This window comes from Oratosquilla oratoria, chromosome 9 (genome assembly GCF_046742065.1).
Source record: "Oratosquilla oratoria isolate Oo_2021 chromosome 9, ASM4674206v1, whole genome shotgun sequence".
Lineage (NCBI taxonomy): Eukaryota > Metazoa > Arthropoda > Malacostraca > Stomatopoda > Squillidae > Oratosquilla > Oratosquilla oratoria.
This window is the reverse complement of record NC_134785.1, coordinates 58825434-58850907: the sequence shown is the minus strand read 5'-3', so window position 1 is coordinate 58850907 and position 25474 is coordinate 58825434. Positions and strand designations below refer to the sequence as shown.

Sequence of the window (25474 nt, the reverse complement as noted above, 5' to 3'; positions counted from 1 at the left end):
ATTTTACATCATGTGTGGTGACCCGCCGTTTTCTGTCATTGATCCAAGCTCTTATCCATTCTAACACTTTTTCGCCTATGCCATGGGCTTTGATTTTATTTAGTAGTCTCTGATGGGGCACCTTGTCAAATGCTTTACTAAAGTCAAAGTAAATAACATCGTAAGTATCATTGTTATCTGATGTTAATTAAGTAGGTAACGTCACTTCAGCTCAAGCTTCTTCGGGTGCATGAGCAAGGATGTTAAATGGAAAGAACTGTATAATTAGTAATTCCCTATACCTGTGAATATGTTTTATTTCTTAAGCCTTCTCCCTTACAGCTGTGAGCCACTTGGGTCAGACTGACGGCATGTATCTCACACACAGCCACAATAAAAAACATACATGATTATACAATAACCATATAATACACTTCCACCCCATACATATCTAGAGATACTGATTAATATCCCCAACCCATAATTACATCCTCAAAAAAATATATGTACTAAATTATCCTGTTTTCCTGGACTTTGTCATTCCATCTTTCCTTTCTTGGTGCTCCTTCTTGCAATCCAGGGTACAGCATAAGCTGGACTGCCTAATACTGTATGTAGATATATTTCCAAATATTTGAGTAAGTATTACAAAAATACACCATGAACAAAAAAAAAAACTTGTAACCCAGAGTAAAGCATAAGCAGGACTGCACCTATATAGGGCCATCCCAACCCACTATGACAACAGAAGAGCTTTATCAAAACTTCTGTCCTTTATATATCAATCATTGTGCTCACCACACCATTACTAAAAAATTCTACAATTATTTTTATATACATACACAGCTGTAAACAGTATCTTACACAGAATAAACCAGCTGTTAGGAAAAATCAATGTTCCAACATTTTTTTTCCACCTGTTTGGACACTACCTCTTGTATGGGAAAAACCCATCCATAGCATCCATGGCATGAAACACAATTATAGTTTCCAACTAAGTGAGAAACAAAAGCACACTCTTCACTGGAAACTGTGGCAGGTATTACACTGTTGTTTTTCCAGTCATTCTCCCACAACACTTTCCTGGCATAAACCAGTTACATGATCATACAAGATCCTGCTCAAGGCAGCTACAACTTCCAGTCATCAGCCCCACCCCTCCTCCTCCATCTTAAGGTTGATTTGCTGTTTGAAGGGTATATATCAAGAAGACACTTTGTCTTGCATCTCCTTGAGGGTAGCTTCCAGTGTCCTTGACCTTTTGTGGAAGAAAAAATCATATGAGCCACATTTGCATGCATTCATTCAAAAATCTCATCTCTGCAGCAATGCACACCTGGACAGACTGCTGCTTACCATGTTCTCCTGATGAGATATAACCTGCAAACCCACTGGGAAAGGTGTACTGGGGGGGGGGCATGGGTATGTTACCTGCTCTGTCTTATCTTAAGGCACAACTCGTTGGAGCATGCCTGACCATATTCATAATTATAAACTTCAATCCCTTGATGTCAGTTCTTTCCCCAAAACACAAATTGGTCCCCAGCCTAGCAGGTAAAACATATGAGGAAAGACTAAAAGCACTGGGTCTGCAGACTTTGAAAGATCAAAGAGAAAGAGGTGATATGATTACGGTATTCAGGTCACTAAAAGGGATAAATTGTATAGAGAGAAGAAATCTCCTGATTTAAGTTGAGAAGACTTCAAGAAGTCTAAAGGATGTGAAGAAATAAAGTTTTCCATATAGATGCAAATACATGGAATAGCTTAGAAGGTGATATAGTCCAATCTTGAACAATACACACATTCAAATCTGAATATGATAATTGGAAATCAAGGATGTAGATTAAGATGAAACTGTACATGATTTTAAGGCTAGGTATGATAAAAAATTAGAGAATAGGAGATGGGACCCAACAAGCTGTGTTCCTTTCCCATGTACTACAATTAGGGAAATACAATCAGGATACACCACATAAACACATGTCACCAAATACACTTCACTAAAACCTCTTGGATTCACACCTTGTATTTTCCATCACTACACACTCATCATTTTCTTGAAGATTTTCCATGTCTCCATGGGGTCTTTGGATTCACTTCCTCTGGGTCATGCAGGCCATCAATTTGTGGCAAGTCTCAATCCATTACAAAGTGTATGTCCCAAGCAAAGTTGAACCACAGTTTCTCCCATGCAGTACCATAACGACCATTGAGATAATCCTTGTGGAATGCCAAAATCACTAACTTCTTCCTAGTCTTTCCCTATCTTATCATACACCTAACTCAAATTTAATGTACATCTAAATATATACACTCAGCCATCCATTTAATGGACCCCTATACAACGAATCCTCGATTTAATGGACAAAAAATCTGGTCTGTTATAGAGCTGTCTGTCAGAATGCTCATCTTTTCAAGATATTTGGTCCATTAATCTTTCACAATCCTTTCACATAACTTCACTATTGTGCTGGTCGGTGAGACCAGCCTATAATTTAATGCTCAATCTCTTGGGAACATTGTGTTCACTTCCCAAGGAATAATTTAAGGATTGCCTTTTGCCACTATTGCCCATTTCCAGTGCTTTGTATTTTTTGGTATTGAACCTCGTTTCCCATTCTTGGCTCCATGCAAAAATAGTATCTAGATCTTTTTGCAATATTCTACCATCTTTATTTTTCACTCTTCTCATGACTTTTGCATCATGTGCGAACATGTTGGCACAGCTTGTTGTTCCCTCCATCATGTCATTAACATAGACAAAAAACATTATTTGTGCAAGCACTGGGCCTTGTGGAACTCTTCTCTTTACTGCTCTCCAGCTTGACATCTTGTCCTTTACTACTGTCCTCATGTATCTTTTTTTCATGAAGTCTTTAATCCATTCCAATAGTATGCCTTTCAGTCCTCCAAGATGCTTCAATTTCCACATAAGTTGACTCTGAGGTACTTTATCTAATGCCTCCTCTAGGTCCAGGTGCATGCAGTCCATCCACCCATCTCTTTCTTGCAGCACATCAATCACTCGAGTAAAAGCTTAAAAGGTTTGGCACACACGACCTTCCAGATATGAAACCAAACTGGCTGGCTGTCAGAATGTTAATTTTTTCAAGATATTTTGTCCATCAATGTCACAATCCTTTCACATAATTTCACTATTGTGCTGGTTAGTGATACTGGCCTATAAGATAGTGGTGTTACCTTGTCTCCACCATTGTGAATTGGCACCATGTTTGCCCTTTTCCAGTCAAGTGTCACAGTGCCTTTTTCAACGAACATGTAATAAGACTGGATCTTGTCCGCTAGTTGTTCCCTACATTCTTTAAGTATCCAGTTTGAGATCCCGTCAGGTCCTGAGGCTTTTGTCACATCCAATGATCCCAGGAGATTGAGCACTTCCCTCACTTCTACATTGCTAAACTTTTTTTTTTTCTGTGGTATTCATGAATTCCTCCCAGTTTGTTTCTTCAAAGAATTTTCTCAACCCCAAGTAATCTGTTTTCCTAAAATTGATTCTCCCTTGCCTGTGTGATTTGATCCCTTGGCACTATTTCCTCATCTTCCATCTGAAATTCAGTTGTAACATGGTCACTTTTTCCTATTGGGCAAAGATAGTTCAAGGAACTGATGATGTCTGGCTCTTTGGTTTGTAACAGATCTAATCTTGTGGGGGGTGTCATCTCCTTTTATCCAAGTCACATCCTTAAAAAAAAAATGACATAGCCCAAGGGGATTTCTCCTCGTCTTCTTTTCTGTATTGGGGTGACGGAGAGGTGGGGGTCGCCGAATTTATGAAGTTGCCTTGCTGTTGATGTGCTGTGTTTTGTGACACTGCTTCTGACCCAGGGCAGTGGACAGGATGCAGGGATGACCCATCATCCAGGAGGTGCCAAGATAAGAGGGAGGGAGGAGGGTGGAGGGGAATGGAATATATAGGAAATGGAATGGGTGGGAGTGGTTTCTATGCCTTTTTCTTTTTGGCTACACCCCATGTAGGGGGAAAAAGCCTTTGGTATATGTATGTACATCCTATACCCAATGGGCCATTGTGTTTTCCATTGTTATACTCAACAGTGTATTTCCCCAGGAATATGCTTTGCCACTTGCCTCCCATTCCTCTCAGTTGACCTCACCACAATTAAAATCTCCAATAAGGACTATGTTACTACTTTGTTCAATATTTTTCTTTAGGAAAATATTTGTGTTCTTCAACATTTCTTGATATTCAGTGTTTGTGATAACTGGTCAGCAGACATGCCCCTGCACATTCACCATGGTCATATGATGTGGATTGTCAAATAATCTTCAAGTTACTGGTTTTGGAGATGTTAATATCCTGTATTAATGTATATAAACTACACTTTTGAGTACTGTAACAGAATAGCCATGACTGGACATACTCTATTCTGAAATATTCATTGTAACAAAATGTATTTGGTCATAAGATGTTTCATTAGAATGGGATTTTACTGTACATGGGAGCACAGGGGTGACATTCATATCTACCAACCACAGGAGAATTGTACGAATTGATTAGGTAAATATGCAAGAACAAAACCAAGAAAAACTTTTGGATATTCTGAATGGGTATATGATTAAAAAAGTGTTATTTGAATCCAGACAGAAACATAATTCATAGCAATGGATACTTGAGTCTTGGTATGCAAAATTTTCAAAACCTAGGGTATAAAGGCTTGTGACTGCTCCTCAGCATTATGGCATAAATTGAAAATATAAATCACTAAATAAGTCTCATATTGATACAGTGCATAAGAACACCAAAAACCAATAACTGTTTGAAAATCCTTCATTGCATCAGAAGCAAGGCAGCTTAGTAATGTATCATTGCTGTTCTTATGTTGCAGGAGTGAGGTGCCTCATACAAAGGACTATGGACCAACCTATCCATGGATCAGCAATGTAAGTATTTCCTACTGTCATTGCATGCATACATATATATACCAGTGGCTTTTTCTCCCTTCCAAGGGAGGTAGCCAAAGTCAAAGGCATAAATCCACTACCACCCATTTCATCCCCACATACTCCACTCCCATTCACCACCCCTTCCTCCCTCTTTTCTTGGCTCCTCCTGGATGATGTAGTGGAGAGTTGATGGTGGAGATGTGTCTAGAAAGAGAGCTGATGATAGCAAATACAATGTTTAGGAAGAAAGTCAAGCAGAAGTACACATGGGAGAGGGTGGTGGATGGAAGGGTGGTAGACAGGACATTAATGGATAACCAGGAGAATAGTAGGAAGAGTTTTGGATGTTCGTGTTCTAAGAGGAGAGAGTGGGGGAATTTCAGATAAAAGAAATTTATACAATTTTTTTTTATACAAATTTTTTATACAAATTTTTATACAAATTTTCTTTTGTATTTATAGTGAAAATCATCTACAACTTTACAATATTAACACTTCTTACATTTACACACACTATAGAGGCCCTTTCCCCCTTACAAGAGGAGTTGCCAGCCAAAGTATGTACCCACCCTTCTCCCATTTGTTTTCTCTGTTAATTCTTCTTTGTGAATGTAAAATTTTCCATCATTTCATACCACAATATATACTTAAGGTGGGTGTATGCTTTGACTTGGCCAGCCCTCCTTACAAAGCAGAAAAAACCTTTTGGTAAGTGTGTATATATATATATAATTTTACCACAAACTTATTCAAACATTTCTACAGGTTATAATGTTCCATTAATAATAGGATGATTTCTGGTGTGTATCAAGTATTAGGAGAAAGGGGCCTTTTGGTATGTGTATGTAACAATATTATATGTTGTTTTGATGCTACATATACACATATACCAATGGCTTTTCCCCCCTTACAAGGGAGGTAGCCAAAGTCAGTGGTATAAATCCACTACCACCCATTTCATCCCCATCTCCACTCTTTTTCACCACCTCTCCCTCTTTTCTTGGTTCTCCTGGATGACAGGTCATCCCTGCATCTCACCCGCTGCCCTGGGTCAGAAGCAATGCAGCAATACACAGCATATCCACTGCAAGGCTGCTTCATTAAATTGGCGGCCCCCTTCTCCATCCCCTCATGCAAATAAAGAGAAGACAGGGAGAGATCGCTTTGGACTGCATCAAAATATCATTCACGCATACTTTCTCGCCTGCCATCCCCTACCCCACTCCCTTCCATGCATCACAGCATCATCCATAAACATTCTCCATTCACCCCTATCTTCTGCCTTTTCCCTCCTTCCTCAACAGACATTACCCTCTTTCCCAGTATCCTTTTTTAGCCCATCCATTTGTCTCATCCTTGGTCGCCCCCTCATATTCACTCTCTCCACCTCTGCCTTCCACACCTCATTTACTAAGCTTTCTTCACTCATTCTTTCCATGTGTCCAAACCATCACAATACTCTTTCAACCCTATCCCTCAACTCCCTTTCCACCCCCACTCTCCTCCTCACCTCCTTGTTTCTCACTCTATACAGCCTAGTAACCCCTACCATACTTCTCAGTCACATTTAAAATATTTCTCTCTTATGTTCAATGTTTCTGCCCCATACAGTGCTGTCAGGACAGTCACCCCTTCATACAATCTCCTCTTAGCATCCATTCCCAAATATCTATTTCTCATTACATTTTTAAACCCCCCAAGGCATTTACTTGCTTCTCTCAATCTACATTCTACCTCCACCTCCACTCCTCCCTTTCCCACCACATTTGCACCCAAGAATCTAAAGCTATCCACTTCCTGCAGTCTCTCTCTCCTAATATTAATTTCCAATTTGCTGCCATCCACTTCCCATGTACATCTAATCAGGAAACAACAACTATCTTATCTCCCATTTTTCTCCATTTTTTTTAATCATCTCCAATCTCCAGACCATTACCTATGCATTTACCTCTTGCACCACCTTACCTTTTCTCATTACTTCAATAACTGCTTTCATCTCCTCTTTCCTTATTTCTCCTCCATTTTCCTTATTCTTCACTGTCATTTTCTTAGCACTTCCCACTGCAACTACCTTTCTCTCCCTATTCTCCACATTTAGCAACTTCCTAAAGTATGCTCCCCATCTTCCTCTTACTGCTATCTTCCATTATCATCTTTCCATCTTCACCTTTTACCTTTTCTTCTCAACTTGATTTTTCTTTTCTTCCTCTCTTAATTTCTTTCCAAAACATCTTTTTTTTACATTAAAAAATTTGTCATACTTTTACCCCATTTCATATTTGTTCTCCTCTTTGCCTCCTTTATCTTATGCTTTACTTCTCTTTTCTCTGTGCTTATATGATTCTCTTGTCCTAATGTGTAACCAATCTGTGAATGCTCGTTTCTTCTCTTCTACAACCTTCATTTATATATATATATATATATATATGTACAGTCGAATCTTGAAAGCCCGGACCTCGAATGCCCGGACCCTCGTATGACCGGTCGAAATGAACAAAGGATGTACTTTTCAAGCAAAGTTCCCTATTTGTCCGGTAGGTGGCAGCGACGGCCGTACACGTGTACTCAATCCCGGCCTAGTCAAGCCGCCACCAGGGCTGCAGTTTTGTAGAATTTTGTACCAAAACGTAGTAAAATAGCGGCATGTGCCAACTGCACAAGGACATGAGGAAATTTTTTCTACATATCAGTGGGCTGTTAAAAATGTTCAAAAACTCAAACTTTTGTTTAAAAATCATAGAACTAGTTATCAAATAATAAATGGTACATAAAAATATGACTTTTACTGGTAATTGTGTTACTTATAAAATATTATACCCCAAAAAATGCATTTTTACTTTGTAGAAAAAATTCTACGCTAAAGTTTCAGCTTTCTTTTAGAGATAGTAATATAAAAAAGTAATTTTTATATCTTACTGAATATGTTAGGGCATGGGAGCCTTATATACATTCAAGAATAAAAAAACTAGAACCAACATTTTGTCAAAGTTTGACAAGTATATCTTGCTATGAAAGTGTTCACACACCTGAGAAAAATGTATGCCCACGGTATGGCAACACTCCCATTCTACACGGCAGTGTAGAAAACGCTGCAACCCTGGCTGCCGCCACTGTCCTGCGTGCATACCTTCCGATATTTACAGTGTACGTAATAAAAAATACAGTACAGTACACTGTATATACAGTACATTTACATGCCTGTATTACAGTTATTATTACAGAATTATTAGTATTATAGCATTATTATTACAGTATTGTTATTATTACAGTGTTAGAGTATTATTCTTATGTGTTTCTATGCCATATCATACATTACCTATACGTATACTGTTATGAAAATCTACGGGTGTTAGGGCGATATTTTCGATGACTGGACATTTGGCATGACCGGACCACCCTTCCCCCCCAATTAGTCCGGGCTTTCGAGGTTCGACTGTACCTGAATAGAATCATCAATGACGACGATGTCAATCACATAATTTCTGACAGTTGTCTCCAGACTTGAACCCAGGACTTGTATGTTAGCAAGTCAATGTTTCTACCAACTACACTATCAAGGCTATAAAATCCTTCAACCCCCAGGTTAAGCTACACCCGTAGGATTTGAGTCGACTACTAACTGCCATCCTAATCTCAATTTCACGAAGGACCAAGCCAACCTATTGGTAGTGGTGAAGCAGGAACGTATCCTTGATGGACTTTCGTCATTGTAATACCTGAATAGAATTGCCAATGACGACGATGTTAATCACATAATTTCTGACAGTTGTCCCTGGACTCGAACCCAGGACTTGTGCGTTAGCAAGTCAATGCAGTTAGCAGTCGACTCAGATCCTTTGTACTGATTTTATATTGTCCTGATATTCTTTTGTTTTTTTACTTTTTGCAAACTCTATTATACTACATTTCTATCTCCATAATGTTACCTTTCCCCCTTTCCCTATGTCCTTACCCATCTCTGTTTCCCCACACACCTTCCCTTTCTCCCCCTTTCCTCACACCTTTCCCCTCATCTTCACCCTCCTTTTTCTCCATAATCTTATATACTCCCCTTCCCCCACTCCTTTGTAAGCCATTTGCCTCACTCCAGCTTTCTTCCCTATATTCTCCCTTCCCTTATCCTCCCTTCTTCTCTTCCTCTTTCCTTTTTTCTTTCCCTTTGTCTCCCTTTCTCTTTCCTTTCTACCCCTCCCTTCTCTTCTTCTCTTTTTCTTTTCCTTCTTCCTACCCTCCCTTCCTACCTATGTCCTCCATACTTTCCATCCATCATTCCCTCCCTGTCTCTCCCTTGTTCTCTCATCTTCTCCCTCTCTCCCATTTTCCCTTTTTCCTGTCTGCTCTCCTTCCCTTCCTCCCCACTCCTTTTCTTCCCTCCCTGCCGCCCTCCCTTCTTCCCCCTTCTTTCTTTACCCTCATCTTTTCTTTCCTTCCCCTCATACTTAATCACTTTTGAATCATTCATTATTTTCACCCTTTCATATACTCTTTGTGTTCCAACTGCATTTCTTACACCCAGTGTTATATGGCCATCCTTTATATTTCTTGAATTTTGAGTGTTCACACAAAATTAGTCTGAATTAATAAGTGTATCCCAATCTATATCATATTTGTACAGTATATAATTCTATTTTGTGTTTTGCGTGCATAATTTATATTCATATTTGCACAAATATAGTCATGAAATTACAACTAAAATTTTCATAGCAATCAAACAGATTAGTGGGTGTAAAGTTTCTCTCTTCTGATCTTCCATTGGCCTTCACAATAGTGAGTACAGGCTCAGTCCCCATTTCATCGACATTATAATTTTTACTTGTAAGTAGTATGACCAGTGGCTCGGCATTCCAGTTTTATGGTCAGATACTGCAACATGATTAGAAATTTGAGACCGGATGCAATTGCAAGCAGTATAGTGATCTATAGCAGTACATTTTTCTCAATAGATATGTACTATTAATTTTTTTATATAACTCGGTTCTTTCACGTTAGGTATGAACTCTATTACTGTTGTAAATTTTTGCAATCAGAGTTCATGATACACCGTTAGTGTGCTTGGTAACATTTTATCTCCTTTCCAACCCTTCGGAAATTTAAAGGCATGCTGCCGTTACTATTCATTTTACACATTGCCTCACAGTAGTTTGTAGAATGATTGTAGATAAATTAGACAATCTTCGCTAACCATTGATTTTCCTCTAGTTAGAGGTAATTCAAATTTATAGTTATTAGAAAATAGGAATCTATTTATGTGTATGTGTAAATATTGGTTTATGTATCTACGTATGCATACACATAAGTTACCAAGGTATACATGAATGTATGTGCATACATAAAGGGCCTTTACCCCTGCCCCCTGTAAGAGGGGTGTCCAAGTCCAAGTATGCTTTGACACTTCATAGAAAAAAAGGGGGGGGGGTGTCTCATTCCAGTTCCATCACTCTGTCCCCAGTTCACCTTTTACAACACACAAGGGGCCCTCATGGAGCAGTGGGATGTATTCCTCCCTTAAATGCAGGAAACTAAGTTTTGATCTAGGGAATAATTAGGTTTGTTCAAGGCTTGCTTTAGTGGATTCTCAACCTCACTGCAGAGATGCACTATGCAAGTGTTGCATTTCAAAGGTAACACCTAATCAATATGATTGAGCTAATTACATTGATTTTAGGCTTCATTCACAGCCACAACAATTCTACCAAACACAACACTTCACATACAATTCTCACCATGCATACAACCTTAACAAACCAGGGTAAACCATCATGGCATGGTGAGGTACATAGACCATATTGTTCTACAGGGGATAGGATGGTGGTTCTGCAGTGAAATCTTGAGGCTAGACCCATTACAATACATATGGGAATATGTGGCAGCATTCTTATACTCTTTGTCAAAGTGAGATTCATCCCTATGGTGGAAATAATAGCAACACTAGCTGAAATATGGACTAAATAACAAGCCTTGATGTCAGGAACTTGCACAGCCTGGATGGAATTGCAAACTGGATACTAAAGGAATGTAAAGAAGAATTTATAGGGAAAATATATATAATATAAGATGTTTGCTTAAGGAAGGAAAAATATCAGAAGACTAAAAAAATGCCAACATCATACTAATATATAAAGGAGGAAACAAGGAAGACCCAACAAATTACAGACTGGTTTTCCTTACAAGTACTGTATTTGTGAAAAAGTTATCAAAAATAGATGGACAAAACATCTGGAGGAGAACAACATACTAAACCTGAGACAGTTTGGATTCATGTGCCACAAATCTGATCTGTTTTTACTCAAGACTATTAGATATAATACAGGAAAGGGATGGATGGTCTGATTGTGCTTTAATAGATCTACATAAAGCTTTTGATAAAGTGCCAAATAGAAAACTATTAGGAAAACTGAAAACTATAGGAGGGATGGAGGATTTCTTGCATGGAAGAAAAATAAGGGCTCTACTTGGGAAGAGGTGATTAGTGAGATTCCACAGGGATTGGTACTGGCTCCAATAATGTTTACTATTTATGTGAATGACATGAACGATGGTGTGGACAGTTACATGAGCTTCTTTGCTGATGATAAAAATTTGTTGAGAAAAGTGAGCACTGAAATAGACTGAGAGTCACTGCAGAGAGATCTGAACAAACTTTGGGAATGGAGTCAGAATTGGGAAGTGGACTTCAATATTAAGAAATGTAGTATAATGGAATTATGAAAAGTAAAAACAGGATATCAGAACAATATGAAATTGGTGAAAAGGAAGTAAAGAAAATGGGATTTGAAAAAGACCTGGGAATAATCATCACAAATGAGATGTCCCCTGATAAACAGATAAACAAAATTGTTGGAGAAACCTAAAACTTACTAAGAGCAATAAAGGTGGCTTTTACTTACTTGGACAAAGAAATGGTGAAGTAAGTACCAGTCACACTGATAAGACCAAAACTGGAGTAGGCAGTGACACTATGGTCAGTTGGTCACCCAGTACCAAAAATTACATAAGGAAAAAATTGAAAGAATCCAAAGAGCAACTATGAAGGTGTCCCCCCACTTGTAGAACTGTCATACAAAGAGAGATTGTCAAAACTAGAGTTACTGACCCTAGAAACTTAAGGACAGTTACAGAAGAGATCTGAAAAAGAATAGCTTTCCACATAGAGTGATAGATATCTGGAAGAAACTGAATAAGGAAACAGTGAGTGCTAAAACTACACAAGATTTTAAGAACAAACTGCATGTGGAAAGATACAAAAGCGGGTCACTACAAGCATAGCTCTCTTCCCGTAAAATACAACTAGGTAAATACACAAATGCAAATATTGAAATACTGTACCAATATATAAAGGAGGGGACAAGGAAAATCCACCTAATTATAGACCAGTCTCCCTTATAAGCACAATAGAAAAGTATATGAAAAAGTTATCAAGTGGATGGATTAAATATCTGGAAGAAAGTAATACAGACGCTCCTCTACTTACGTTTTAGTTACGTTCCGAACGGCCGAACATAAGTTGAAAATGAGTGTAAGTTGTTACTGTACTACACATCGGTAAATTCTATTACCGTATCCTATAAAACACCCCTAAATCATTAATCAAACACATAACATTGTAAAATAATAACATTAATTTCAAATAGATTAAATTCAAGCAACATAAATTGAGATGGTGGAGGAGGAGGCAAGGCATTTTCAGTTTGTCATCTGCGCAATGTAAACAATGGACGCAGCGCCGTGCGCAAGTATTGTTTGAACTACGGAGAGCGCGATAAACTAAAAAATTCACTCAAAAAACAAAATTTACAATTTTTTTTTTACCATCAGTTCAAACGTAAAATCGAAAAAACGTAAAATGAATGAACATAAATAGAGGAGCGTCTGTATACTGAATCCAACACAATTTGGATTTAAACATGGAAGATATGTGCCACTAACTTTATTTGCCTTTACTCGAGACTAATAGAAATAATGTAAAAAAGGGATGGATGAGCGGATTGTGCTTTCCTAGATCTACAAAAAGCATTTGATAAAGTACCACAAAAAAAGCTACTAAGAAAAATTGAATCAATAGGTGGTGTTCAAGGAAAATTATTGAAATGGATGGAAGATTTCTTGAACGGGAGAAAAATGAGGGTTGTACTTAGTGACAAAAACTTGACCTGGGAAGTAATGATAAGTGGAGTCCCACAAGGTTCTGTATTGGCTCCAATAATGTTTGCCATATATATAAATGACATGGATGAAGGTGTGGAATGTTATATGAACTTCTTTGCAGATGATGGAAAATTACTAAAGAAGGTAAGTACAGAGGAAGACTGTGAATCACTACAGAAAGTCCTGGATAAAGTCTGGAAATGGAGTCAAAAGTGGGAAGTGAACTTCAGTATCAAGAAATGTATAACAGAGTTTGGAAAAAGTAAAATAGAATATCAGGACAATATAAGATTGGTACAATGGAAGTTAAAAAAGTTAACTCAAAAAGGGACTTAGAAGTAATTATCAGCAAAGACATGTCACCAGATAAGCAGATCAACAAAATAGTCAGAGAAACCTTCAATTTAGCAAGATCAATGAAAGTGGCATTTGACCACTTGGATGAGGAAATGGTAAAGAAAATATTAGTTACACTGATAAGACCAAGATTGGAGTACACTGCGACACTATGTACTAAAAAGAATATAAAGAAATTAGAAAGAATCCAAAATGTAACAACAAAGATGGCACCAACACTCTGTAAATTGACATATGAACAAATATTGTCCAAATTGGAACTACCAACCCTGGAACAAAGAAGAGAAAGAGGAGATCTACTGACCATTTACAGAATAATGAAATGGATGGAAGTCCTCAGCAGAGATGATTTATTAAAGTGGGATAAGAAAAACACAAGAGGTCATGAAAAGAAACTCAAAAAGGATAGTTATAGAAGAGATCTAAAAAAGAATAGTTTCTCATAGAGTAGTAGATATCTGGAACAAATTGGATGAAGCAATAGTGTGTGCAAAAACTATACAAGAATTTAAGAACAATCTTGATGGAGAATGATACAAAAACAGGTCACTACAAGCATAGCTCTCTTCCCGTATAATACAACTAGGTAAATACAACTAGGTAAATACAACTAGGTAAATACAACTAGGTAAATACAACTAGGTAAAAACACACACCCAGTTAGGAGGTAAAGAAAGTGGGATCTGAAAAAAAACAAAAACCTGGGATTAATTATCTCAAACAACTTGTCCTCTGATAAACAAATAAACAAAATTGTTGGAGAATCCTATAACTTGGTAAGATCAATAAAAGTGGCATTTACCTATTTGGACAAAGAAATTATTGAAAAAATATTAGTCACACTAATAAGGCCTAGACTGGAGTATGCTGCGACATTATGGTCACCCAGTACCAAAAAGAATATAAGGAAAATTGAAAGAATCCAGAGAGCAACCACGAAAATGGCCTCAGCACTTTCAAACTTGTCATATGAAGAGATTGGTTATTTTCCACACAGAGTGGTGGATACTTGGAACAAACTAGACAAAACAGTAGTGTGTGCAAAAACCATACATGAATTTAAGAGCAAACTAGACACTATGAGATACAAAGGCAGGACACCATGAGCATAGCTCCCCTTTCCGTAAGATACAACTAGGTAAATACACACTTAGAAGTAAAGCAAATTAAAAAAACGAGAGAAGAACGGAGACTGAAATGAATCAAGTTTTTTTTTTTGAGAAGCTGAGGAAATGGTATATCAAAAAAAGGAAATGTAATAAACAAAAAAGGAGAAAGGAAAAAATAAAAATCAACATATACCAAAATAGATAGCATGATTACAGGACTAAATGAATTAAACAACTATATAGCAGTATAGAAACCAGACATAATGGGAATTGTAGAGACGAAATTAAAAGGTCCACTACCACCAAATACTGTGGGACAAGGTCTATACAACCATTGGATGAAAAATAAAAGGAGAAATAGAATGGAAGAGTCATGTTTTTGACTAAGGCTTAAATGTGACAAATATAACAGCAGGAAAAAATAATGTGGAATTGATTATGATAAAAGTTGAAAACAGTGACATGAAAAGTATAAAAAATTTGTAGTAATATATGCCCCCCAAAACACAGTCTTGGACAGAGAGTGATCATTCCAAAATGTTGGAAGACACAAAGCATGCACTAATTGAATTACTGAAAGGAGGAGGAAACATAGTAATTATGGGTGACTTTAACTCAAAAGAAATATATTGAAAAAAAAATGACAGTGAAAGGTGGAGATGACCTTTGGGGAAATATATTACTGGATATGACCATTAAATACACAATGACTCAATGGGCAAAGGAAAATACCAAATATAGAAACAGTGAAGAACCATCAAGTCCAGATTTAGTATTCACATCAGAGCCTGAAATTATGGATAAAATGGAATACAAGATACCAATTGGGAAGAGTGACCACATACTGATAGAGTTTGAACTATAAAAACAAGTTGATTTAAGAAGAAATGAGAAACATAGAAAAGGAAGACTAATGTACAACAAAACAGATTTTGAGAAACTCAGAAAATTCTTTCAAAATATAAATTGGGAGAACTTATTAAATGAAGAAACAAAGATGGAAGAGAAATGGAACATATTAAAAGAAATTTATAATGAGGGAATAGACTAATATGAACCAAAGCAGAACCAAGAAAGGGTGTACATTAAGTGTTGTTACAACAAAAAATGGAGGCTAAAGATAGAAGAGACAGAGCTTGGAAAAGATGGAAAAAGAGAAAAAAAACAAGTGACAAATATATATCAAAATAAGAAATATGTAAAAATACATGGGGAAGAAAAAAAAACTATGGAAAAGAATAATAGAAAAAACAAGGACCAATCTAAACTATTCTACAGGTATGTGAATAATAAACTAAAAGATAAACAAGAAATAGTAAAACTGCGTCAAGGGGATAATGAATATGTAGAAGATGTAGAAATGGATGAAATTATGAACAAACATTTTAAATCTGTATTCACAATTGAAATTACACAAAATTGGGATGAAGGACAGAGAGAAAGATCCCCTCCTCCCCCCAATGAAAGAAATAAATGTGATACAGAAGGAAATAAGGGACCAAATAAAAAACCTTGACATTAGAAAATCACACGGCCCAGATGGAATTGTAAATTGGATATTAAAAAGAATGTATAGATGAACTAACGGACAAAATATGTAAGATAATTGATTACTCACTCAAAGAAGGAAAGGTACCACAAGATTGGAAAAATGCAAACATTGTACCAATATAGAAAGGAGGGGACAAGGAAAATCCAGCTAACTATAAACTGGTCTCTCTTACAAGTACAATAGCAAAAATTTGTGAAAAAGAAAAAGTTATCAAAAGTAGATGGATTAAACATCTGGAAGAAAAATAGTGTACTGAATCCAAAATAATTTGGATTTAGACATGGAAGATATGTGCCACTAACTTGATTTGCTTTTACTTAAGGCTAATAGAAATAATGCAAGAAAGGGATGGATGGGTGGATTGTGCTTTCCTAGAGCTATAAAAAGCATTTGATAAAGTATCACACAAAAATCTACTAAGAAAAATTGAAACAATAGGTGTACAAGGAACACTATTGAAATGGATGGAAGATTTCTTGAATGGGAAAAAAAATGAGGGTGGTACTTAGTGACAAAACTTGACCTGGGAAGTAATGATAAGTGGAGTCCCACAAGGTTCTGATTGGCTCTGATAATTAATGTTTGCCATATATATAAATGACATGGATGAAGGTATGGAATGTTATATGAACTTCTTTGCAGATGATGGAAAACTACTAAAGAAAATAAGTACAGAGGAAGACTGTGAATCACTACAGAAAGTCCTGGATAAAGTCTGGAAATGGAGTCAAAAGTGGGAAGTTATCTTTATCAAGAAATGTAGTATATTGAAGTTTGGAAAAAGTAAAAATAGAATATCAGGACAATATAAAATTGGTACAAAGGAAGTTAAAAAAGTTAGCTCAGAGAGGGACCTAGAAGTAATTATCAGCAAAGACATGTCACCAGACAAGCATATCAAGAAAATAGTTGGAGAAACCTTCAATTTAGCAAGAGCAATGAAAGTGGCATTTGACTACTTAGATGAGGAAATGGTAAAGAAAATATTAGTTACACTGATAAGACCAAGATTGGAGTATGCTGTGACATGATGGACACCCAGTACTAAAAAGAATATAAAGAAATCAGTAATGAAAAAGATGGCACCAATACTCTGTAAATTCACATACGAACAAAGATTGTCCAAATTGGAACTACCAACCCTGGAACAATGAAGAGGAAGAGGAGATCTACTGACCATTTACAGAATTATGAAAGGGATGGAAATCCTTAACAGAGATGATTTAATAAAGTAGGATGAGAGAAAAAAAAAAAGAGGACATTAATAGAAACTCAAAAAGGAGAGTTATAGAAGAGATCTGAGAAAGAATGGTTTCCCACACAGAGTAGTAGATATCTGGAACAAATTGGATGAGGCAACAGTGTGTGCAAAAACTATACATGAATTTAAGAAACTTGATGCTGAAAGATACAAAGATGGGTCACTACGAGCATAGCTCTCTTCCCGTATAATACAACTAGGTAAATACACACAGAAGATACAAAGACAGGTCACTATGAGCATAACTATCTTCCCGTATAATACAACTAGGTAAATACACACGTACGTACCACAGGCTGGAATGGACGGTTAGAAACGAGCTGTGATGTGCAGCGCTTTTTCAATAAATTTGAAGAAATTATCAAACTTTGTATTTATGTACAGGATAGGGAACTGTGTTTATCAAGTGACCAAAATGAATAGAGTAATTTCACATTAGTGATAAATACATAAAATGGAGAATGAGGAATTTTTTTTTAATCATCTCTTCATTCATATAGTGAATTTTTTAACTTATTCAGTATGAGTTGAATACTCACACACACATTAGGTTGCCTGATGTACGATGATGCATCACAATATGCATATTATGAAATATGAAGTTACAGCTGTTATACTCATTCTCTTTCACCCTGAATGTTTATCACCACAGAAAATGTAATCAAGCCTGTTTACAGAATATGTGGGTCACTCAGCTACAAATACAAAATAGATATACTGTAATCAGAACACCCACTCATGCCTCATGAGGCCTATGTAGGTGTCATCATATTCTAGGGGTTATGCTCCACAGTAGTCCATATATCTCTCCCAACAGTCCTGCTGATATGTCTGACAGGTAATCTTTTATCAACACTTAAATTTTTCTCCTCTTTTGCTTTTGTAATGGATTCACTTTCAAAGGAGAAGTTTAAAGATGGACTTTTGCAGTTGTTGTTGTTGTTTCCTGGGCTGCCTGGTTTTCCCACAAATTCTTTATAGAGTGCATATTATGTTGTTGGCATGCATGATTGTGTACAATGCAGTCTTCCATAATGTGTTGTATAAAATGGGGTGAAGTGTTGCTTCCTGGACTATCTGTGATGCTATTGTCCAGTCTCTTTTGGTAGCTTAGAAAGGGTGGATGGTGGCAGCACCATAGTCTGGCCAGGTGGATTCTGTTCTTTCAGAGGAAAGAGGATTCAGAGGGATGGATATCAGGGGGTCTGGTATTTAGTATTTTATTCTCTCAGTTTATTGATGGAGCAATGAGCAATATGATTATGGATGTTGGATGTTACTGGAGGCTGGTGTCTGGTAATTGTGGTGGGAGAGAAGAGAGTATTTGTGTGTAATATAGGTATCTGGATGTTGTTTTGATGTTTCTTGGTGTGTGTAGGTGTTCTGCTATGTAGTGCAGTGGGTATGCTTTGTGGTGGCTGTGGCAAGTGCTTGTGTGCCTCTCATATCAAGATGATCTTTGACTTTAAGGACTTTTGTTTTATGGTGTAAATGATCTGTAGGTGTTGTATATGTGCAGCCTATAATTACCTTTAGGTCTTTGTTTTGTATGATCTGAAGGGTGTTTTGTCTTAGTGATCTATTGTGCTGGTCATTGATACTGTGTGTGTGTATTTACCTAATTATAGTATACAAGAAAGGAGCAACGCTCATTGAGTCCCATCTCTTATTCTCTAATTTTCTAACCTACCTAGACTCAGATACATGTACAGTTCCAACTTAATCTATATCCTTGATTTCCAGTTATCATATTTAGATTTGAACTCGTGTATGTTTTGAGCTTGGGCTATATCATGTTTTAAGCTATTCACATATACATCTATATGGAAAACTGTATTTCTTCACATCCTTTAGACATGTGTGTAGATTTTATCAGTAATATTAAGCCTTAATAAGTTTTCCACTGAATGTTTTTTCATGATGATTTAATGTATTTTAGGATGTATTATGTGTATAATGGAATATTACTGGATTTATAGGTTACCTATGCACTTACATTGTAGTATATCGTATGTGTGGAAGTATAATGTGTGCACCAAACATTCACAAATATTCCATATTCATGAGTGCTTTGGTCCCCTAACACTCATAGGTAAGGAGGGCCACATGTAACCATTTTTCCCAGTGGTTCTGAAAGATGGACTTCAGAGAGAACCAAATCCCTTCCACCCATTTTCAGAACTTATAAACATCCTAACCTCCATTTGGAGGTCCTGAGGGTACTTGGTTTCTATATAAGGTCCAAGCTCTCATCTTTGACTGTTTTCCTCCCTCTTTTCATATAAGGAGAGCTGAAAAATGGCAACTACTACCCTACTTCTACTACTAGCTGGTGACATAGACCCATCTAACTGGGATATTGTGTAAATAACTTTTATGTATTCAGTACTTTAGTAGCTTTACTGACACTCCTACAGACCAGTCATACAGTATTCTTTTATGACTGGAGAATGACCATTACTCAGAAAAGAATTCTTATATTCTTTAACAAATAATATCCCTTCTTTCAGCTAACTTGGTTACCCGGTAAATGTTTCCTTTTTTTCACCTCAAACTCAACCTCTTTGGCATGATATTGTTCCCAAGGATAGAAGTGGTTATCGGCAATGAAATGGTGACCTGGAAATAGAATTACACAAATACAGTACAGGCAGCACATTATTGTTTCATCCCAGAGATTTATATGAGGGCCCAGTTTTCATTGCCAACTATTCTGGGTTTCTTGTTAGTAAAACTTACAGGAACATCTATTATTATTATTTATTATTATTATCTATTATATATATATATATATATATATATATATATATATATATATATGTATATATATAACATATATCTATTCATATATGTATGTATATATATGTATATATATATATATATATATATATATATATATATATAAATATATGTATATATATATATTCCTCAATACATTATTGAAATAAGAGAAAATATTACCATAATAGACTCATATTTTAAGAATAGAAATTTATTTCAAATTATGCCTCGCATAGTTACAATTTTGTTAAGCAGATTGAAATTTATAGGGTTAATTTAGTGACATCATTACATATCTTGATTAATGCAGAATGAATATATGGTTTATAGAATGATATTTTGTAGCTGTAAGGCGCCGTACTCGACTCCCTGCTCTGCCACCAACCTCTGCACTCCATCTCAAGTATGAGCGAGATGCCAAACACATACAATCCAAGCTCAGCCTCCAGCTTGCTACTGATGTGCACAGGTATGAATGGATTACATCATTGTAGCCATTATTTGTTGTTTTTATTTCTCTTACACTTGATTTGAGGCTAGGTATGAAAAAAAAATGGATAGTAAGAGATAGGACACAATGAGCATTGCTCCTTTCCTGTATGCTACAATTAGGTAAGTACACTCTGATAAGTCTAAAACTAGAACATGTGTCAATGATGTGGTTCCCAAACAGACAGGATATAAGCAAGATTGAGATAACAAAAAGGGTAGCAGCCAAACTAGTTCCCAGCATGGGAGACACTGATTTACAGAAAGAAAGAGGAAATATAGTCATTTTGAGTGACTTTAATTCAAAAGAAATATATTGGGAAGAAATGACAGTGAAAGGTGGAGAGGACCTGTGGGGAAACATACTATTAGATATGACAATTGAATACACAATGACTCAATGGGTAAAGAAAAATACCAGATATAGCAATGATGAGGAACAGTTGAGACTGGATTTAATACATCAGAGCCTGAAATTGTGGACAGAATAGAATACAAAACACCAATTGGGAAGAGTGACCACTTACTAATAGAGTTTATACTAAAAGAACAAATTGATTTGAGAAGAAATGAGAACAGAAAAGGAAGACTAATGTACAACAAAACAGATTTTGAGAAACTCAGAAAATTCTTTCAAAATGCAAATTGGGAAAACTTCTCAAATGAAGAAACAAGATGGAAGAGAAGTGGAACATTAAATAAAATTTACAATGAGGGGATAAATAAATACATATAAAAAAAGAAGCAAGAAAGGATATACATAAAATACTGGTACAATAAAAAAAATGTAGTGAGGCTAATGATAGAAGAGACAAAGATTGTCCAAATTGGAACTACCAACCCTGGAACAATGAAGAGAAAGAGATCTACTGACTATTTACAGAATCATGAAAGGAATGGAAGTCCTAGATAGAGATAATTTATTGAAGTGGGAGAAGAGAAAAACAAGAGGACATGAAAAGAAACTCAAAAAAGATAATTATAGAAGAGATCTGAAAAAGAATAGCTTCCCACATGGAGTGGTGGATATCTGGAATAAATTAGATGAGGCAACAGTGTTTGCAATTACTATTCAAGAATTTAAGAACAAACTTGATGCTGAAAGATACAGAGATGGGTCACTACGAGCATAGCTCCTTTTCCGTATAATACAGCACGGTAAATACAACTAGGTGAATAGATATGAGGAAAGACTAAATGCACTGGATCTGCCAGTTTTAAAATGTCAGAGAAAGAAGTGATATGATTACATTATTCAGATCATTAACCTCTTCCATATGGTGAGTCGTATGCATTTACTTAATTGTAGTATACAGGAAAGGAGCAATGTTTGTTGGGTTTTGTCTCCTATTCTCTAATTTTCTAACATACCTAGACTCAAATTCATGTATTGTTCCAACTTAACCTATACCTTTGATTTCCAATTATATTTAGATTTAAACTCTTGCATTGTTTGAGCTTGGGCTATATCACCTAATCTATTCACCATATTTATACATCTATATGGAAAACTGTATCTCTTCTCACCCTATCAATGAGTGGTCTTTCTTGATTTACTTCCATAACCTCTTAAAGCATCTTTATCCACTTCAGTACAAGTAAAATTCTCGCCCATAGTATTGGGTGCCATATGTACGATGCATTACACTACTGACATTATAAAATATAAAGTCAGTGCTGTATTACTTGTTCTCTTTTACTCTGAGTAATAATAAACACACAAAACAAGATCAAACAAATTCACAGAATCAGGGGATAACTCATGTACAACTACAAAAAAATATATAATCAAGACACTGATGCTGGCATCCTCGTGTACTCACTCGTGCCTCATGACACCTACGTAGGTCTCATTGTACCAAAGTGGTTAATCAGGAGGTATCTTCTATCAATGCAACCTATCCCCTTTAGTGACCTGAACACTGTAATCATGTCACCTCTTTCTCTTCGATCTTTCAAAGTTGGCAGACCCACTGCTTTTAGTCTCTCCTCATATGGTTTATCTGCCAGGCTGGGGACCAGTTTGGTTGCTGCCCTTTGTATTCTCTCAATCTTGCTCATATCCTTCACTCTGTGTGGGGACCATACCACTGATGCATATTCCAGTCTTGGACATATCATGGTTTCAATGAGCTTTTTCATCCATATAATGGAACACCATTTTAATATTCTGCAGTAGTCCATGTGTCTCTCTCACAATCCTGTTGATGTGTCTGTCAGGTGACAGGTTGTCTTTTGTCAACACTCCCAAGTCTTTCTCCTCTTTGCTTTCGTAATGTGTTCGCTTCCCAAGGAATAGTTTAAGGATTGCATTGTGCCACTGTTGCCCATTTCCAGTAGTTTTCATTTTTTGTTATTGAACTTTGTTTCTCATTCTTGGCTACATGTCAAAATTGGATCTCCTCCTTTCTCCTCCTCCTCTCTCCTCCTCTTCTCTCCTCCTCCTCTCTACTTCTCTCCTACTTCTCTCTCCTTTTCCTCTCTCTTCTCTCTCCTCCTCCTCCTCCTCTTCCTCTCTTTCTTCTCTCTCCTCCTCCTCTCTTTCTTCTCTCTCCTCCTCCTCTCTACTTCTCTCCTACCTCTCTCTCCTATTCCTCTCTCTTCTCTCTCCTCCTCCTCCCCTCTCCTCTTCCTCTCTTCTCTCTCCTCCTCTCTCTTTGTCACCCCTTCTCCTCCTCTGTTCTCTTCCTCAACCCTTCTCCTTCTCTCTCCTCTTCCTCTCTCCTCCTCTGTCTTCATCACCTCTCCTCATCTCTGTTTTCTCCTCTTCCTCCTTCTCCTCCTGTCTCCTACTCTCCCTCTCTCCCCATCTCTTATCTTCTTTTCTCTTCTCTCTCCCTCTCTCCCCATCTCTTATCCTCTTCTTTTCTCTTCTCCTCTCTCCCTCTCCTCTCTTCTTCTCCTCTCTCCTTCTCCTCTCTCTTCTTTCTCCTCCTCCTCCTCCTCCTCCTCCTCCTCCTCCTCCTAATACTCCCTGTAGTCTCCTCCTCCTAATGCTCCCTGTAGTCTCCTCCTCCTCTCCTCCATTTCCTCCTCTCCTGTTTTTTCTATTTCCTGCTCTCCATCTCTCTTCTCTCTTTTCCTCCTTGGCAGTTCCTGATACTTTTACTCAAACCTTTTCCATATTTCTACTCCTGTATCTATCATTTTACGTTACCGTTAAGTCGAATGACCTCAATCACATGATTTTTCTTCCTACAGCTTGTATGAGAAGTCCCTGTTTGTAGATCTGAAATTCGAAGCCTCGCGTGGGAATGTGTACTGCCATAGTGCGCTTGTTGCAGCTCGAAGTCCTCTTTTGTGGAAGATCATTGGCGAGATCCATCAGCTACAGGAGGCTAAAGTATCTAAGCTCAGCACCACGACCATATCCTCTGTTAGTTTGCGAGACATAGACTATTATCCTCTCGAGAAGTTTATAAGGTAATTGATGTTGATATTGTTACAGGAATGTGCACATGTTAGGGGGAAGTGCCACTTGGAAAATATAGGTAGACTTTATATTATAGGAGAGGATTTGGACATTTTCACACAAGTTCAAGAGTTGTAGATAAGGTAAAAGTCTTAGGAGAAAGATGAATGACATCCATAAGTGATTAATGAAAGTGATCATGATAATCTTTGTTGCCGTGTTTCAATGGCTAGAAACTTGCAACCCCACAGATATTGGCAGTGGTTTCCAGGTCCTCCCATAGATCTCTCTGGGGAAAAACATTGAACTTTAGTAGCCTGTTGTATGTGTGTGGGGAACTGTTTCTGTCGCCACTGAATAGTAGTTACAAGACTCCTCTTATGTGAAGAGATGTTGGAAATACAGCGGAAGTTGATAGAGATTTTGTGCCCAGAGCAGAGAAAGATTACCAATCCCTTCTCTAGCTAGATAGAAATTAGGAAGTTTACAGGTTTTGAAGGTGGGTGGAACATCTGTCGTCCCTGAAAGTTAATATAAACTAGTATAGAACTGAAAATAATAGAATTAACTGTTGCCTTGAGTTTCACTGATTGGAAACTTGTAGCTTGACAGTGGCTGGCAGCTGTCCCCATCCCATTATATTGATATCTTTAGAAAGAGATATTGAATTTTTGTCTACGCTGTACCAGTGTGGAACGGTTTCTCTGTGGCTTTAAGTAGTAGGGGAGCAGTTGCTGGTTGTTAGATCTTCATACGTAAAAATGTGGAGGAAATCATTTTAATTGATAGATATCTGTGCTGTAATCCTGAGATAGAGTATCAGCCCCATTGGGCTGCACATCCAGATTGAAGTGAAGTTGTTGGGTGACAGGGAGGTGATTTTGTCTGATATTTGTCTTACAGGACCCCCCAAATGCAGGTTCCTGTCATTGGTCCTAATAACTAAAAATAAACTTAATGGAAATGAGTATATTGGTACCCAGGCCAGGAAAATAGGAAATAATAATTGTAGAAATTGTTAATCGACAGTGGAAAAAAGCTGAAAACTTGAAGCTTGGCAAGCGATACGATCACACGTGATATAGGGTAGATTCATGTACATTGTTGGTAGGATCAAGAAGCTAGGTCAGGGGTACATTGGGATCTCAGAAATGTATTTGCCTAATTGTAATGTACAGGATTCAAACTATACTCATAGGGCTCGTCTCTTTATCTCCAATTATCAAATTTCAATTTAGGTTTATTTATATTGTTGGCCTGGGTTGCAGCCTTTTCTAATTTGTTACACAAATGAACAGATCTATGTGTAAAGCTATATTTTGAAATATCTTTCAAGCCATCTGTCTTTAATTTTTTGCTAGGCCCTTCTTGTGGACATTCACCACATACTAACCATACTGAGTAATCTCAGTCTAAGCACAAATAAAGAAAATAATTTACAATATTACAATTATTTACTACAA

At 37.0% G+C, this 25474-nt stretch overlaps 1 protein-coding gene across 4 annotated transcripts in view; it reads left to right on the top strand.

Moving 5' to 3' along the window:
- The window catches only part of LOC143028460 (uncharacterized), a 95750-nt gene that overhangs the window by 6990 nt on the left and 63286 nt on the right, over positions 1-25474 (top strand). For 3 of the 4 annotated variants that reach the window (XM_076190594.1, XM_076190592.1, XM_076190593.1), the window contains exons 2-4: positions 4848-4902; positions 20456-20579; positions 23801-24022. In XM_076190594.1, coding sequence (XP_076046709.1) covers positions 4890-4902; positions 20456-20579; positions 23801-24022 — 359 coding nt within the window. In that variant the 5' untranslated portion in view covers positions 4848-4889. The remainder of the gene's footprint in view (positions 1-4847; positions 4903-20455; positions 20580-23800; positions 24023-25474) is intronic. The other variant, XM_076190595.1, reaches the window with a different exon arrangement.